The sequence below is a fragment of the Bufo gargarizans genome, chromosome 1 (genome assembly GCF_014858855.1).
Source record: "Bufo gargarizans isolate SCDJY-AF-19 chromosome 1, ASM1485885v1, whole genome shotgun sequence".
Classification (NCBI taxonomy): Eukaryota; Metazoa; Chordata; class Amphibia; order Anura; family Bufonidae; genus Bufo; species Bufo gargarizans.
In genome coordinates, this window is record NC_058080.1 from 574,513,929 (window position 1) to 574,528,484 (window position 14,556).

At 43.4% G+C, this 14,556-nt stretch overlaps 1 protein-coding gene across 5 annotated transcripts in view; it reads left to right on the forward strand.

Moving 5' to 3' along the window:
* Positions 1 to 13,794, forward strand: part of CLIP1 (CAP-Gly domain containing linker protein 1) — a 123,842-nt gene extending 110,048 nt beyond the window's left edge. For all 5 annotated transcript variants that reach the window (XM_044275728.1, XM_044275724.1, XM_044275726.1 and 2 more), the window contains 3 exons: positions 757 to 812; positions 1,592 to 1,719; positions 11,722 to 13,794. In XM_044275728.1, the coding sequence (XP_044131663.1) occupies positions 757 to 812; positions 1,592 to 1,719; positions 11,722 to 11,950 (413 nt within the window). In that variant the 3' untranslated portion in view covers positions 11,951 to 13,794. The remainder of the gene's footprint in view (positions 1 to 756; positions 813 to 1,591; positions 1,720 to 11,721) is intronic.
* The last annotated feature ends 762 nt before the right edge of the window (positions 13,795 to 14,556 follow it).

Below are 14,556 nucleotides of genomic sequence, written 5' to 3' on the forward strand. Positions count from 1 at the left end.
ACTAGCGTTAGAGGAATCCGTCAGGCAGTTCCGTTGCTGGAACTGCCTGCTGGATCCGGAAATCCGTGTGCAAACGGATATCATTTGTTTCTGGGTGCGGATCCGTTTCACAAATGCATTGAAATACCGGATCCATCTCTCCGAAAAACGGATACGGTATAAAAAATGTTTTCACATTTTTAAGGGTCTGCGCAGACTGGAAAACCAGATCCGTTTTTCCAGAACACTTGGTACCTGAACCGGCATTAATACATTTCAACGGAAAATAATGCCGGCATTCCGGCAAGTGTTCTGGAATTTTGCTGCAGTATTTTCTCCGGCCAAATACAGTAAAAGTGACTGAACTGAAGACATCCTGATGCATACTGAACGTAATGCTTTCCATTCAGAATGCATTAGGACAAAACGGAAGCGTTTTTTTTCCAGGAATTGAGCCTCTAGGGCGGAACTCAATACCGGAAAACTTTAACGCTAGTGTGAATGTACCCTTATGAAGACATCTCCAGTCAATCTGCACTATTATATCATAAGGACATCATAGATGGGGTCGCCATACAGTACTATCCTCTATGAGCCAGCATGGAAAGCTACTCTGGAAGACTTCAGCATCCAGCTATTCATTTGAATGTCTGCATCTTCCGAACAGCACCCACTGCACATAAAAGGCCTAAATATAAAGATTTTATCTGAAATTCAATTTTATTAATTTTTATTTATTAATTTTATTATTTAATTTTCACTTTCTATTTATATTAGGTGATGCCTCATTCAACAGTCAGTACCTGGAGGAAAAGTCATCCATGGAAGGCCAGGTATAGAATATTAGTTAATCTATGTCTATATAACCCCTGTGTATGTAGGATTGATAAATGTACCAGGAATCAACTGCAGGACAGAAACAAAAAGTACCTCAAAATTGTGCTGGCAATGCAGAGGGTATGATGTTTGTGAGCCTTACACTGAAAGGGTCACAAAGCAGCACTTTTGTACCCATAGTGACTGGTACAAGCAGCCGTTACATGTGGTCAGGAAGGCAATCTAGAATGACATGAGAAATGTTGTCTGTGTAATAGTAAAAATAACCTAAAAAAAATTATGGTGGTCAATAAACCAATCCACTAACTATTATGGGTGCATCCAACTTTTGTAGATATTCCTTTAATTGCATTTGCAAACACTGTCAGCAATGCTAACGCCTGTTTACATGCAGGGTATGTCTTTGCCTGTATTATTCCTATGTGTGTAAGTAACACAGTGACAGCATGATTGACTCTCTTAATTCAGGCATAGATTGTTACCCTGTAAGCATGTATTTTATGTTAGTACAATGGTATATATTGATGAGGCTTTGTGCACATCTGCGATGGATGCACCATTCAGAGCCTCTATCTCCGATCACAAGGGAATGGTAACTATTATATTGCTAGTGCCAGCTTTGGAAAGCACAGCATCACAGTATAGATGTCTATACAAGTATTGTGTGAATTTCTGAGGGCTCAACCATTTGATTAAAATATTAGCTTAAATTGTGATCCTGATGTATTTGAATTGTTCTCAATGAGTGAAGCAATCTTTTGTGTTTTAATACTAGATTGAATTTCTCAATTCTGTCATCATTGACCTTCAAAGAAAAAATGATGATTTAAAACAAAAGATTGACAAGATGGTCGAAGCGTCGCTGAATGGAAACAATCTGGAAGATATGGATAACCATGACAGGTATTTGTAGTATTGCATCGGATGTATACTTTGGGAAGGTTTCCTGACATATACAGTGGAGGAAATAATTATTTGACCCCTCACTGATTTTGTAAGTTTGTCCAATGACAAAGAAATGAAAAGTCTCAGAACAGTATCATTTCAATGGTAGGTTTATTGTAACAGTGGCAGATAGCACATCAAAAGGAAAATCGAAAAAATAACTTTAAATAAAAGATAGCAACTGATTTGCATTTCATTGAGTGAAATAAGTATTTGAACCCCTACCAACCATTAAGAGTTCTGGCTCCCACAGAGTGGTTAGACACTTCTACTCAATTAGTCACCCTCATTAAGGACACCTGTCTTAACTAGTCACCTGTATAAAAGACACCTGTCCACAGAATCAATCAATCAAGCAGACTCCAAACTCTCCAACATGGGAAAGACCAAAGAGCTGTCCAAGGATGTCAGAGACAAAATTGTAGACCTGCACAAGGCTGGAATGGGCTACAAAACCATTAGCAAGAAGCTGGGAGAGAAGGTGACAACTGTTGGTGCGATTGTTCGAAAATGGAAGGAGCACAAAATGACCATCAATCGACCTCGCTCTGGGGCTCCACGCAAGATCTCACCTCGTGGGGTGTCAATGGTTCTGAGAAAGGTGAAAAAGCATCCTAGAACTACACGGGAGGAGTTAGTTAATGACCTCAAATTAGCAGGGACCACAGTCACCAAGAAAACCATTGGAAACACATTACACCGCAATGGATTAAAATCCTGCAGGGCTCGCAAGGTCCCCCTGCTCAGGAAGGCACATGTGCAGGCCCGTCTGAAGTTTGCCAATGAACACCTGAATGATTCAGAGAGTGACTGGGAGAAGGTGCTGTGGTCTGATGAGACCAAAATAGAGCTCTTTGGCATTAACTCAACTCGCTGTGTTTGGAGGAAGAAAAATGCTGCCTATGACCCCCAAAACACCGTCCCCACCGTCAAGCATGGGGGTGGAAACATTTTGCTTTGGGGGTGTTTTTCTGCTAAGGGCACAGGACAACTTATTCGCATAAACGGGAAAATGGACGGAGCCATGTATCGTGAAATCCTGAGCGACAACCTCCTTCCCTCTGCCAGGAAACTGAAAATGGGTCGTGGATGGGTGTTCCAGCACGACAATGACCCAAAACATACAGCAAAGGCAACAAAGGAGTGGCTCAAGAAGAAGCACATTAAGGTCATGGAGTGGCCTAGTCAGTCTCCGGACCTTAATCCAATCGAAAACCTATGGAGGGAGCTCAAGCTCAGAGTTGCACAGAGACAGCCTCGAAACCTTAGGGATTTAGAGATGATCTGCAAAGAGGAGTGGACCAACATTCCTCCTAAAATGTGCGCAAACTTGGTCATCAATTACAAGAAACGTTTGACCTCTGTGCTTGCAAACAAGGGTTTTTCCACCAAGTATTAAGTCTTTTTTTGTTAGAGGGTTCAAATACTTATTTCACTCAATGAAATGCAAATCAGTTGCTATCTTTTATTTAAAGTTATTTTTTCGATTTTCCTTTTGATGTGCTATCTGCCACTGTTACAATAAACCTACCATTGAAATGATACTGTTCTGAGACTTTTCATTTCTTTGTCATTGGACAAACTTACAAAATCAGTGAGGGGTCAAATAATTATTTCCTCCACTGTACCTCTAGCTGAAAGCTTCAGTGTGTGCCACTGTTTATGCAATACAGTGGCAAGCATTGCCACTGTACTACACAAAAAGTATAGTAAACCACAAAAATTTGTAGTTTACTATACTTTTCTATATTCTTCCAAGCGTTTCCTAGTGTCTGTGCCAAATGTAGGGGTTTAACGTGATGTGTACAGAGTATAACACTATGGTTTGCATTTTCAATATTACATAGAAGGCAAATATTAATTGCATAATTTAAGCAGTACACCAAAAGGACATAAGATTTCTAATAGAAAATGACTCACCCTGCAGAAGGGCCAATAGGTTTAAGGTGGTTAGACCAATTAGAGGGGAGATATATATATATATATATATATATATATATATATATATATATATATATATATATATATATTATAATTTTTATTTTATTTTTTCATTTTTTTTTCACACAAAAAAATTCCAAGCAGCTGCTTGATAACCAGCAGTTTTGCTAACCGTTTTGCCCTTGGTGGATTTGCACTGCAGATTTTAAAAATCTCATTCCCATGCTAGGAAAATATTTGACCTGAAAAATGAGTTTGCTGCAGATTTCTGATTCTGTTGCATAAATGATGTGGATTTTACCTGCAAATGTCACCATATTCAGCGTAGCCTAAATGAAATCCTCTAAGAATCCTCCGCAAATTATGCATGCAAATTTGAGACCAAATCCTCAGTGGAAAATTGTGGCATGTGTGGACTTGCCATTCCTGTACTAAAACTGGGGAGGATATGGAGTATTAGTCAATTGTAGAACATTATTGCTTTCTCTCCTCCCACAAGTGACTATTCGGGCTCTGGGGGCTGGCTCACTAGTATTGTTCCATGACTTTTGAGTTGCAGTGAAGGGCAGCAATACAGTTGATATAAAATAACGCCACTCTTTATATTAGGAAGTGCTAGAGGGATCAATTCTAACCTGTTTTTAGACTACCACATGAGATTGCTCAACATTATATCATATATACCTCACAGATTTAAATTTATTTTCTAGATACTTCATTGAAATTGCAGCACCAAAAAGTTATGGAATTATTTAGATCACAGGATCAATAGATATCTTAATGATATGCAAGTGGTAAAAAAAATGGAAACAAAACATTGAAAACAAATCGATTTATTCAGTGTTAACCACTTAAGGACCACAGGTTTATACCCCCCTAGTGACCAGGCCCTTTTTTACAAATCGGCACTCCACAACTTTAGCGGTTTATTGCTCGGTCATGCAACTTACCACCCAAATGAATTTTACCTCCTTTTCTTCTCACTAATGGAGCTTTCATTTGGTGGTATTTCATTGCCGCTGACATTTTTACTTTTTTTGTTATTAATCGAAATTTAACGATTTTTTTGCAAAAAAATGACATTTTTCACTTTCAGCTGTAAAATTTTGCAAAAAAAAAACGACATCCATATATAAATTTTTCGCCAAATTTATAGTTCTACATGTCTTTGATTAAAAAAAAAATGTTTGGGCAAAAAAAAAAATGGTTTGGGTAAAAGTTATAGCATTTACAAACTATGGTACAAAAATGTGAATTTCCGCTTTTTGAAACAGCTCTGACTTTCTGAGCACCTGTCATGATTCCTGAGGTTCTACAATGCCCAAACAGTAGAAAACCCCCACAAATGACCCCATTTCGGAAAGTAGACACCCTAAGGTATTCGCTGATGGGCATAGTGAGTTCATAGAACTTTTTATTTTTTGTCACAAGATAGCGGAAAATGATGATGATTTTATTTTTTTTATTTTTTCTTACAAAGTCTCATATTCCACTAACTTGCGACAAAAAATAAAAAATTCTAAAAACTTGCCATGCCCCTCACGGAATACCTTGGGGTGTCTTCTTTCCAAAATGGGGTCACTTGTGGGGTAGTTATACTGCCCTGGCAATTTAGGGGCCCAAATGTGTGAGAAGTACTTTGCAATCAAAATCTGTAAAAAAAATGACCGGTGAAATCCGAAAGGTGCACTTTGGAATATGTGCCCCTTTGCCCACCTTGGCATCAAAAAAGTGTCACACATCTGGTATCGCCGTACTCAGGAGAAGTTGGGGAATGTGTTTTGGGGTGTCATTTTACATATACCCATGCTGGGTGAGAGAAATATCTTGGCAAGACAACTTTTCCCATTTTTTTATACAAAGTTGGCATTTGACCAAGATATTTTTCTCACCCAGCATGGGTATATGTAAAATGACACCCCAAAACACATTCCCCAACTTCTCCTGAGTACGGCGATACCAGATGTGTCACACTTTTTTGCTGCCAAGGTGGGCAAAGGGGCACATATTCCAAAGTGCACCTTTCGGATTTTGCAGGGCATTTTTTACACATTTTGATTGCAAAGTTCTTCACACATTTGGGCCCCTAAATTGCCAGGGCAGTATAACTACGCCACAAGTGACCCCATTTTGGAAAGAAGACACCCCAAGGTATTCCGTGAGGGGCATGGCGAGTTCCTAGAATTTTTTATTTTTTGTCGCAAGTTAGTGGAATATGAGACTTTGTAAGGAAAAAAGAAAAAAAAAGAAAAATCATCATTTTCCGCTAACTTGTGACAAAAAATAAAAAATTCTAGGAACTCGCCGTGCCCCTCACGGAATACCTTGGGGTGTCTTCTTTCCAAAATGGGGTCACTTGTGGCGTAGTTATACTGCCCTGGCAATTTAGGGGCCCAAATGTGTGAGAAGTACTTTGCAATCAAAATCTGTAAAAAAAATGACCGGTGAAATCCGAAAGGTGCACTTTGGAATATGTGCCCCTTTGCCCACCTTGGCATCAAAAAAGTGTCACACATCTGGTATCGCCGTACTCAGGAGAAGTTGGGCAATGTGTTTTGGGGTGTCATTTTACATATACCCATGCTGGGTGAGAGAAATATCTTGGCAAAAGACAACTTTTCCCATTTTTTTATACAAAGTTGGCATTTGATTAAGATATTTTTCTCACCCAGCATGGGTATATGTAAAATGACACCCCAAAACACATTCCCCAACTTCTCCTGTGTACGGCGATACCACATGTGTGACACTTTTTTGCAGCCTAGATGCGCAAAGGGGCCCAAATTCCTTCTAGGAGGGCATTTTTAGACATTTGGATCCCAGACTTCTTCTCACACTTTCGGGCCCCTAAAAAGCCAGGGCAGTATAAATACCCCACATGTGACCCCACTTTGGAAAGAAGACACCCCAAGGTATTCAATGAGGGGCATGGCGAGTTCCTAGAATTTTTATTTTTTTTGCATAAGTTAGCGGATATTGATTTCTTTTAGTTTTTTTCTCACAAAGTCTCACTTTCCGCTAACTTAGGACAAAAATTTCAATCTTTCATGGACTCAATATGCCCCTCACGGAATACCTTGGGGTGTCTTCTTTCCAAAGTGGGGTCACATGTGGGGTACATGTGGGGGGGGGGGGGGTGATCAATGACAGGGGGGTGATCACCCATATAGACTCCCTGATCACCCCCCTGTCATTGATCACCCCCCCTGTAAGGCTCCATTCAGACATCCGCATGATTTTTTACGGATCCATGGATACATGTATCGGATCCACAGAACGCATGCGGACGTCTGAATGGAGCCTTACAGGGGGGTTATCAATGACAGGGGGTGATCAGGGTGATCACCCCCCTGTCACTGATCACCCCCCCTGTAAGGCTCCATTCAGACATCCGCATGATTTTTTACGGATCCATGGATACATGTATCGGATCCACAAAACGCATGCGGACGTCTGAATGGAGCCTTACAGGGGGGTTATCAATGACAGGGGGTGATCAGGGTGATCACCCCCCTGTCACTGATCACCCCCCCTGTAAGGCTCCATTCAGACATCCGCATGATTTTTTACGGATCCATGGATCGGATCCACAAAACGCATGCGGACGTCTGAATGGAGCCTTACTGGGGGGTTATCAATGACAGGGGGTGATCAGGGTAATCAGGGTGATCACCCCCCTGTCACTGATCACCCCCCCTGTAAGGCTCCATTCAGACATCCGCATGATTTTTTACGGATCCATGGATCGGATCCACAAAACGCATGCGGACGTCTGAATGGAGCCTTACAGGGGGGTTATCAATGACAGGGCGTGATCAGGGTAATCAGGGTGATCACCCCCCTGTCACTGATCACCCCCCCCTGTAAGGCTCCATTCAGACATCCGCATGATTTTTTACGGATCCATGGATACATGGATCGGATCCACAAAACGCATGCGGACGTCTGAATGGAGCCTTACAGGGGGGTTATCAATGACAGGGGGTGATCAGGGTAATCAGGGTGATCACCCCCCTGTCACTGATCACCCCCCCCCCCCTGTAAGGCTCCATTCAGACATCCGCATGATTTTTTACGGATCCATGGATACATGGATCGGATCCACAAAACGCATGCGGACGTCTGAATGGAGCCTTACATGGGGGGTTATCAATGACAGGGGGTGATCAGGGTAATCAGGGTGATCACCCCCCTGTCACTGATCACCCCCCCTGTAAGGCTCCATTCAGACATCCGCATGATTTTTTACGGATCCATGGATCGGATCCACAAAACGCATGCGGACGTCTGAATGGAGCCTTACAGGGGGGTTATCAATGACAGGGGGTGATCAGGGTAATCAGGGTGATCACCCCCCTGTCACTGATCACCCCCCCCTGTAAGGCTCCAATCAGACATCCGCATGATTTTTTACGGATCCATGGATACATGGATCGGATCCACAAAACGCATGCGGACGTCTGAATGGAGCCTTACAGGGGGGTTATCAATGACAGGGGTGATCAGGGTAATCAGGGTGATCACCCCCCTGTCACTGATCACCCCCCCCCCCCTGTAAGGCTCCATTCAGACATCCGCATGATTTTTTACGGATCCATGGATACATGGATCGGATCCACAAAACGCATGCGGACGTCTGAATGGAGCCTTACTGGGGGGTTATCAATGACAGGGGGTGATCAGGGTAATCAGGGTGATCACCCCCCTGTCACTGATCACCCCCCCTGTAAGGCTCCATTCAGACATCCGCATGATTTTTTACGGATCCATGGATCGGATCCACAAAACGCATGCGGACGTCTGAATGGAGCCTTACAGGGGGGTTATCAATGACAGGGGGTGATCAGGGTAATCACCCCCCTGTCACTGATCACCCCCCCTGTAAGGCTCCATTCAGACATCCGCATGATTTTTTACGGATCCATGGATCGGATCCACAAAACGCATGCTGACGTCTGAATGGAGCCTTACAGGGGGGTTATCAATGACGGGGTGATCAGGGTGATCACCCCCCTGTCACTGATCACCCCCCCTGTAAGGCTCCATTCAGACATCCGCATGATTTTTTACGGATCCATGTATCGGATCCACAAAACGCATGCGGACGTCTGAATGGAGCCTTACAGGGGGGTTATCAATGACAGGGGGGTGATCAGGGAGTGTATATGGGTGATCACCCGCCTGTCATTGATCACCCCCTGTAAGGCTCCATTCAGACGTCCGCATGTGTTTTGCGGATCCGATCCATGTATCCATGGATCCGTAAAAATCATGCGGACGTCTGAATGGAGCCTTACAGGGGAGTGATCAATGACAGGGGGGTGATCAATGACAGGGGGTGATCAGGGAGTGTATATGGGTGATCACCCGCCTGTCATTGATCACCCCCCTGTAAGGCTCCATTCAGACGTCCGTATGCTTTTTGCGGATCCGATCCATGTATCCGTAAAAATCATACGGACGTCTGAACGGAGCCTGACAGGGGGGTGATCAATGACAGGGGGGTGATCAATGACAGGGGGGTGATCAATGACAGGGCGGTGATCAATGACAGGGCGGTGATCAATGACAGGGGGGTGATCAGGGAGTTTATATGGGGTGATCATGGGTTTATAAGGGGTTAATAAGTGACGGGGGGGGGGGTGTAGTGTAGTGTAGTGTGGTGTTTGGTGCGACTGTACTGACCTACCTGAGTCCTCTGGTGGTCGATCCTAACAAAAGGGACCACCAGAGGACCAGGTAGGAGGTATATTAGACGCTGTTATGAAAACAGCGTCTAATATACCTGTTAGGGGTTAAAAAATTCGGATCTCCAGCCTGCCAGCGAGCGATCGCCGCTGGCAGGCTGGAGATCCACTCGCTTACCTTCCGTTCCTGTGAGCGCGCGCGCCTGTGTGCGCGCGTTCACAGGAAATCTCGCGTCTCGCGAGATGACGCCTATTGGCGTTAGTGTGACCTGGGAGAGCCGCCGCGATGACGCCTTTCGGCGTTAGCGTGGCGGCAAGCGGTTAAGTAGGAGCACCAACCACAGAAATACAAGCACTTACATGCCTTGGCATGCTATCAGTGAGGTTATTAATGGTTTTTAATGATTGAGGAATGTTTGGTCATGCTGAATGACTCACAAATCAAGATCTGCCGCTGGCTGCTCCCTTTGCAGTTGCTGACCAATGACATCCCATTTGTGCTTGATGGGAGACAAGTCCAGAGATACTGCTGGTCACGGTAGCATGTTTAGGCCATGCAGACTGCTCACAGTAGTACGATCTACATGCAGTCTGAAAAATGGCTCCTTGGACACTTTGAAGAATTGATCACACCACTGGTTCCACGACCAAATCAATGTAACGCTTTTTTGTGGCGTCTGTGTGGTCTCCAGACCAATCTTTGGCTATTGTTGCATCCGAGACAAAAGTGGGACTCATCGCTGAAGAGGATAGACCTCTATTCCAGCCTCCATTGTTATCTTTTTGTGCACTATGATAGCCTTTGAGAGCAGTGGTGTGAGGTTAATGGAACACATGTACAGTAGCTGGATGTCTGGCCTGTAGCCCAATGTCATGCTAATGCCTTCTGATGGTTTGTGTAGACACTGTTTGCTGCCCTAGGCTTAGGATGTGATGTCCATTTTTACTTACAGTAAAGAATAGATCACTACCCGCCATTCTTCTAATCCAAGGGTGGGGAACTTTTTGGGTGCCGAGGGCCTTTTGGATATTCGTAACATTGTTTGCGGGCCATACAAAATTCTCAACTTAAAAATGTGACTGCTATATTTGGTCAAACATATAACTGACTTAGGGGTATGTTACAGAAATTGTGCTTCAATAAAAAAAAAAATCTAGAGTGCTGTACCAACCTCAGATCAGACCCCCATCAGATCAGGCCCCAGCAGACCTTCCCCACCCTCAAATCAGCCGCTATCAGACCTCCCAGCATCCAATCAGACCTCAGATCAGACAATTAAAATAAACTTGCCTCTCCAACTCTCAACGGCTCTGCCACTTGGCAGATTCACTTACCCTCCCTGGTCGTCTTCCTACCGCGCTGTACTGTGACCTGACAGTGCACAGCGTCAGGTCATAGTGCCCGTTTACGTGCGCTACGTCCTGACATTGTACGGGCTGGAAGAAGACCAGGTAAGGTGAGTACAGCTAGTGCAGTGCTGTTCTCACCTCCCTTGCCTCCCGCATGTTAATGACCGCTTCCACAATGGAAGCGGTCATTAGCATTTTTACTATATGCTCTGGCAGGGGGCCACATGAATTAATCGCGGCCCGTGGTTCGGAGGTTCCCCTCCCCTGTTCTAATCAGACAATTCGTCCATGTAGAGGTTCTCTTCTGTCCACTTCTTGCTGTCAGTCCAGTTCCTCGTTGTTCTCCCCACCACCTGGACATGCAATGTTGAACAGTGCTGATATCTTTGCCTAGGCGCGTAGCAATCTGCCAGAGCGATAAACCAAGGTCTCTCAGTTGAAGTATTCTATTCCTCTCAGTCTTCGACAAGTAGTGGTAACTGACACATCAATGAATAGGAGGCATCCCACAATCATCCCATAACGCTTTGATAACATCTGATTTTTGAAGTTTCACGTGGCTAAAAAAAACTTTGCTTTCAATCAACTTTTATGCCCCTCTCACATGTCACAGATTGTATGTAGGTGCTTGAAAATTGAAAGGGGTTCTACACCTTTTTATCACTGATGACCTATCTTTTGAATAGATCATCAGCATCTAATCAGCGGGCACAGCTCATCCCCATTGAAGTGAACGGGGCCGAGCCACACCCAGGCCAGGGATAATAGTCATGACGTCATTGGCCTGTGGGAAACGGCGAGAAGACCGCATCGCTACAAGTGTCGATGCATTCTCAAATAGCTGATCGCGAGGGACCCGGGTGTCCAAAGGATAGATTATCAGTAATAAAAAGGTGTAGAACTCCTAGTTTTGGCTAAAAACTGTATCAAAATCTAAAGTTTTTACTGAATGTTGTAATCATTTTGCTTTTCTGCATTTCAGTTTGAATGGTACTCAAGCCAAAAAGAAAGTGCCCCCTCGCTTGTTCTGCGACATCTGTGACTGTTTTGATCTCCACGACACAGAAGAGTGTCCAACGCAGACCCAGTTTCCTGACTCTCCACCTCATTCCAATTTCCATGGTAACAGAAAAGAAGAGCGTCCATATTGTGATATCTGTGAGGTATTTGGTCATTGGACAAATAGCTGCAATGATGATGAAACTTTCTAACCTATGAAGCATCTGCGTCATTGTACCCTTGGAAATACATCACTTTATCCTTGGAAGTGTATCTACCGCACCAGCATTCATATGCACAGGCTTCTGGAAACATTCTGCAGAAGAACATTTACTACTTTTTCAGTTACACATATGCCTATCGCTTCCCTGCACTGGCTGAAAAGGGGCTGCTATTCTCAACCAATGAAATCATTGCTTCTTTATACCATTTAAGGGCTTCTAAGACCTCATGTAATCTATGCGTGTGCTAACATTCACCCAATGTTATTACATTTATAGGAAGCTTTTGTTTGATATTTGCACTTTTGAACATATAAATGCCTTCATTGTGACACTGGATGTAAACTACATATCAGACTTTTCTTTCACCAGTCTAAAGTATGGTGAACAGATGAAAGAAAAACTGGTTTTCTATGATTACCGGTCCTGAAAATGCCTACAGTTGCACATTTAACCTGAACAAATGTATACTGTATGAAAAGGTGAACTTGACGATAGCACTTGTCTTTGGTAGCACAATTTTTAGTGTGGGAGCATCTTGCAGTGAACAGACTCAATGGCATGGTCATTAATATATTCTTCACAGGGAATTATAAAGGCATCACGCTGGTAATGACAGGTGCTAGATACAAGTCACTTTGCCCTGTGTGAGATTTCCAGTATATCTGTATGAATTATGACTGCTGCCCGTTCAGGGTCTGAAAAGAGCGGTCTCTAGTTTTAATGCATTCTTCACTCTGTCAGGCTTCATACAATACACTTTTATGTTACGTTTTTGCGTTCTATATCATGTGCTGCTGACTCTTCTCAGCCAGGTAATTGTGGAGCTAAGCATTGGTGAATTTATCTGCCAAAATACTTTCTTCATAGATTATGGACCTAGAGGTGCAAGGTGGATTGGTCTTTTTTTTTTGCATTTCCTTCATAAATTAAAATTTTAAAAAATTTCCCAGGACTCCAAACCGTGTACTGTTTGGTGGAGGCTTACATGCAGGTTCACACATCAGAGAAATCTATGCATGTCCGTAGATTCCTATTATTCACATATATGTAAAGAAACCAACACGGGTCCATTCACTGCAGTCCCCAATAATATTTTTATATACAGTGTTCATTGCAAAGTGACAGTATTCTTAGCTGAAACAAATACAGTCTGCTTTGGAGTCTTGAACATCTTTATAAACCACTATCTGATTGTCAGGGGTCAGAAATGTAACGTCCACGCCAATTAGCTGTTAATAGCTTCAGCACAGGAACTATAAAGATCCATCCATGGTGAAGTGGTGGAAGCAGCCGGCTACTGCAGCACTGCCCCCAGTGACGTGAACATGATATGTAAGGCAGTAACCGGCTCTGTCCAATGCACATTTTTGGCAACAGAGCTACTCTTGAACAGCTGATTGATGGTGGTGCCAGGAGTCAGATCTCTGCTGATCTGATTGTGTATCCTAGGGATAGGTCATCAGCAGGTTAATCGTGGAAATGCCCTTTAAAGGGCATCCCGCATCAGATTTGTACCTATGAAACTGGCTGACCTGTTACACGTGCACTTGGCAGCTGAAGCCATCTGTGTTGGTCCCATGTTCATATGTGCCCGCATTGCTGAGAAAAATGAGGCTTTAATATATGCAAATTAGCCTCTAAGGGCAATGGAGTCAGAGCAGAGCCTCTAGGGGTAACGGCAATCTCTCCAACTGCCGCCCCCTCTGCAGTTTATTGACAGGGCCAGGCGAGATGACATTTTCACCGTCTGGCCCTGTCAATCAAAGTGCAGAGGGGGCGGCAGTTGCAGAGAGCGCTGAGCCTCTAGGTGTAACGGCCACGCCCCCATTACTTCAAGAAGCTCATTTGCATATACGAAAACATCATTTTTCTCAGCAATGCGGGCACATATGAACATGGGGCCAACACAAATGCCTTCAGCTGCCAAGTGTACATGTAACAGGTCAGCCAGTGTCATAGGTGCAAATCTGCTGACAGATGCCCTTTTAAAGAGGAATTGACACTGCGCCGACAGTAAACAAGGGGAACGACCATACCACTCTGGATTTTTCTGGGGGGAAAATAAGGTGGATGACCTCTTTACATATAATTTCCAAATATATTTAAGCCATAACGTTTAACGTTGCAACAAAGACCGGACGCCCTGTAAGGAATTACAGGGTAAATCGACTAACTCATTACCAGTCTAAAAGGTAATACATAAAGTTATCCTGGTTCAGTTTGTGCCTCAGACAGTCTTACAAAACTCCCAGAATACCATTTTTACATTGCATTTTGTATCGGAATACTAGAGAAGAATTCAGTATTTCCTTTTCCTGTGCCTGCTCTCTTCTTCTTGAATTCCTTTACCCGCTTTCCCTTCTTGTAAGAAGATTGGAATCTCGATCTTCAGTCTACCTATGTTGTACTTGACACCTTGTTATATTACTGTATAAAGTCTGTTTATAGAGTATGTTGTTAAGACATTAGACAGGGAAATTTCTCAGAATATGTATATGAACGTGCTTGTTAAATGTATAGTAGATGTAAGAATGGATGAATGTAAATATACATATTCTCTCCAAATAAGAAGAGGTGATCAAAATCTTTCTATC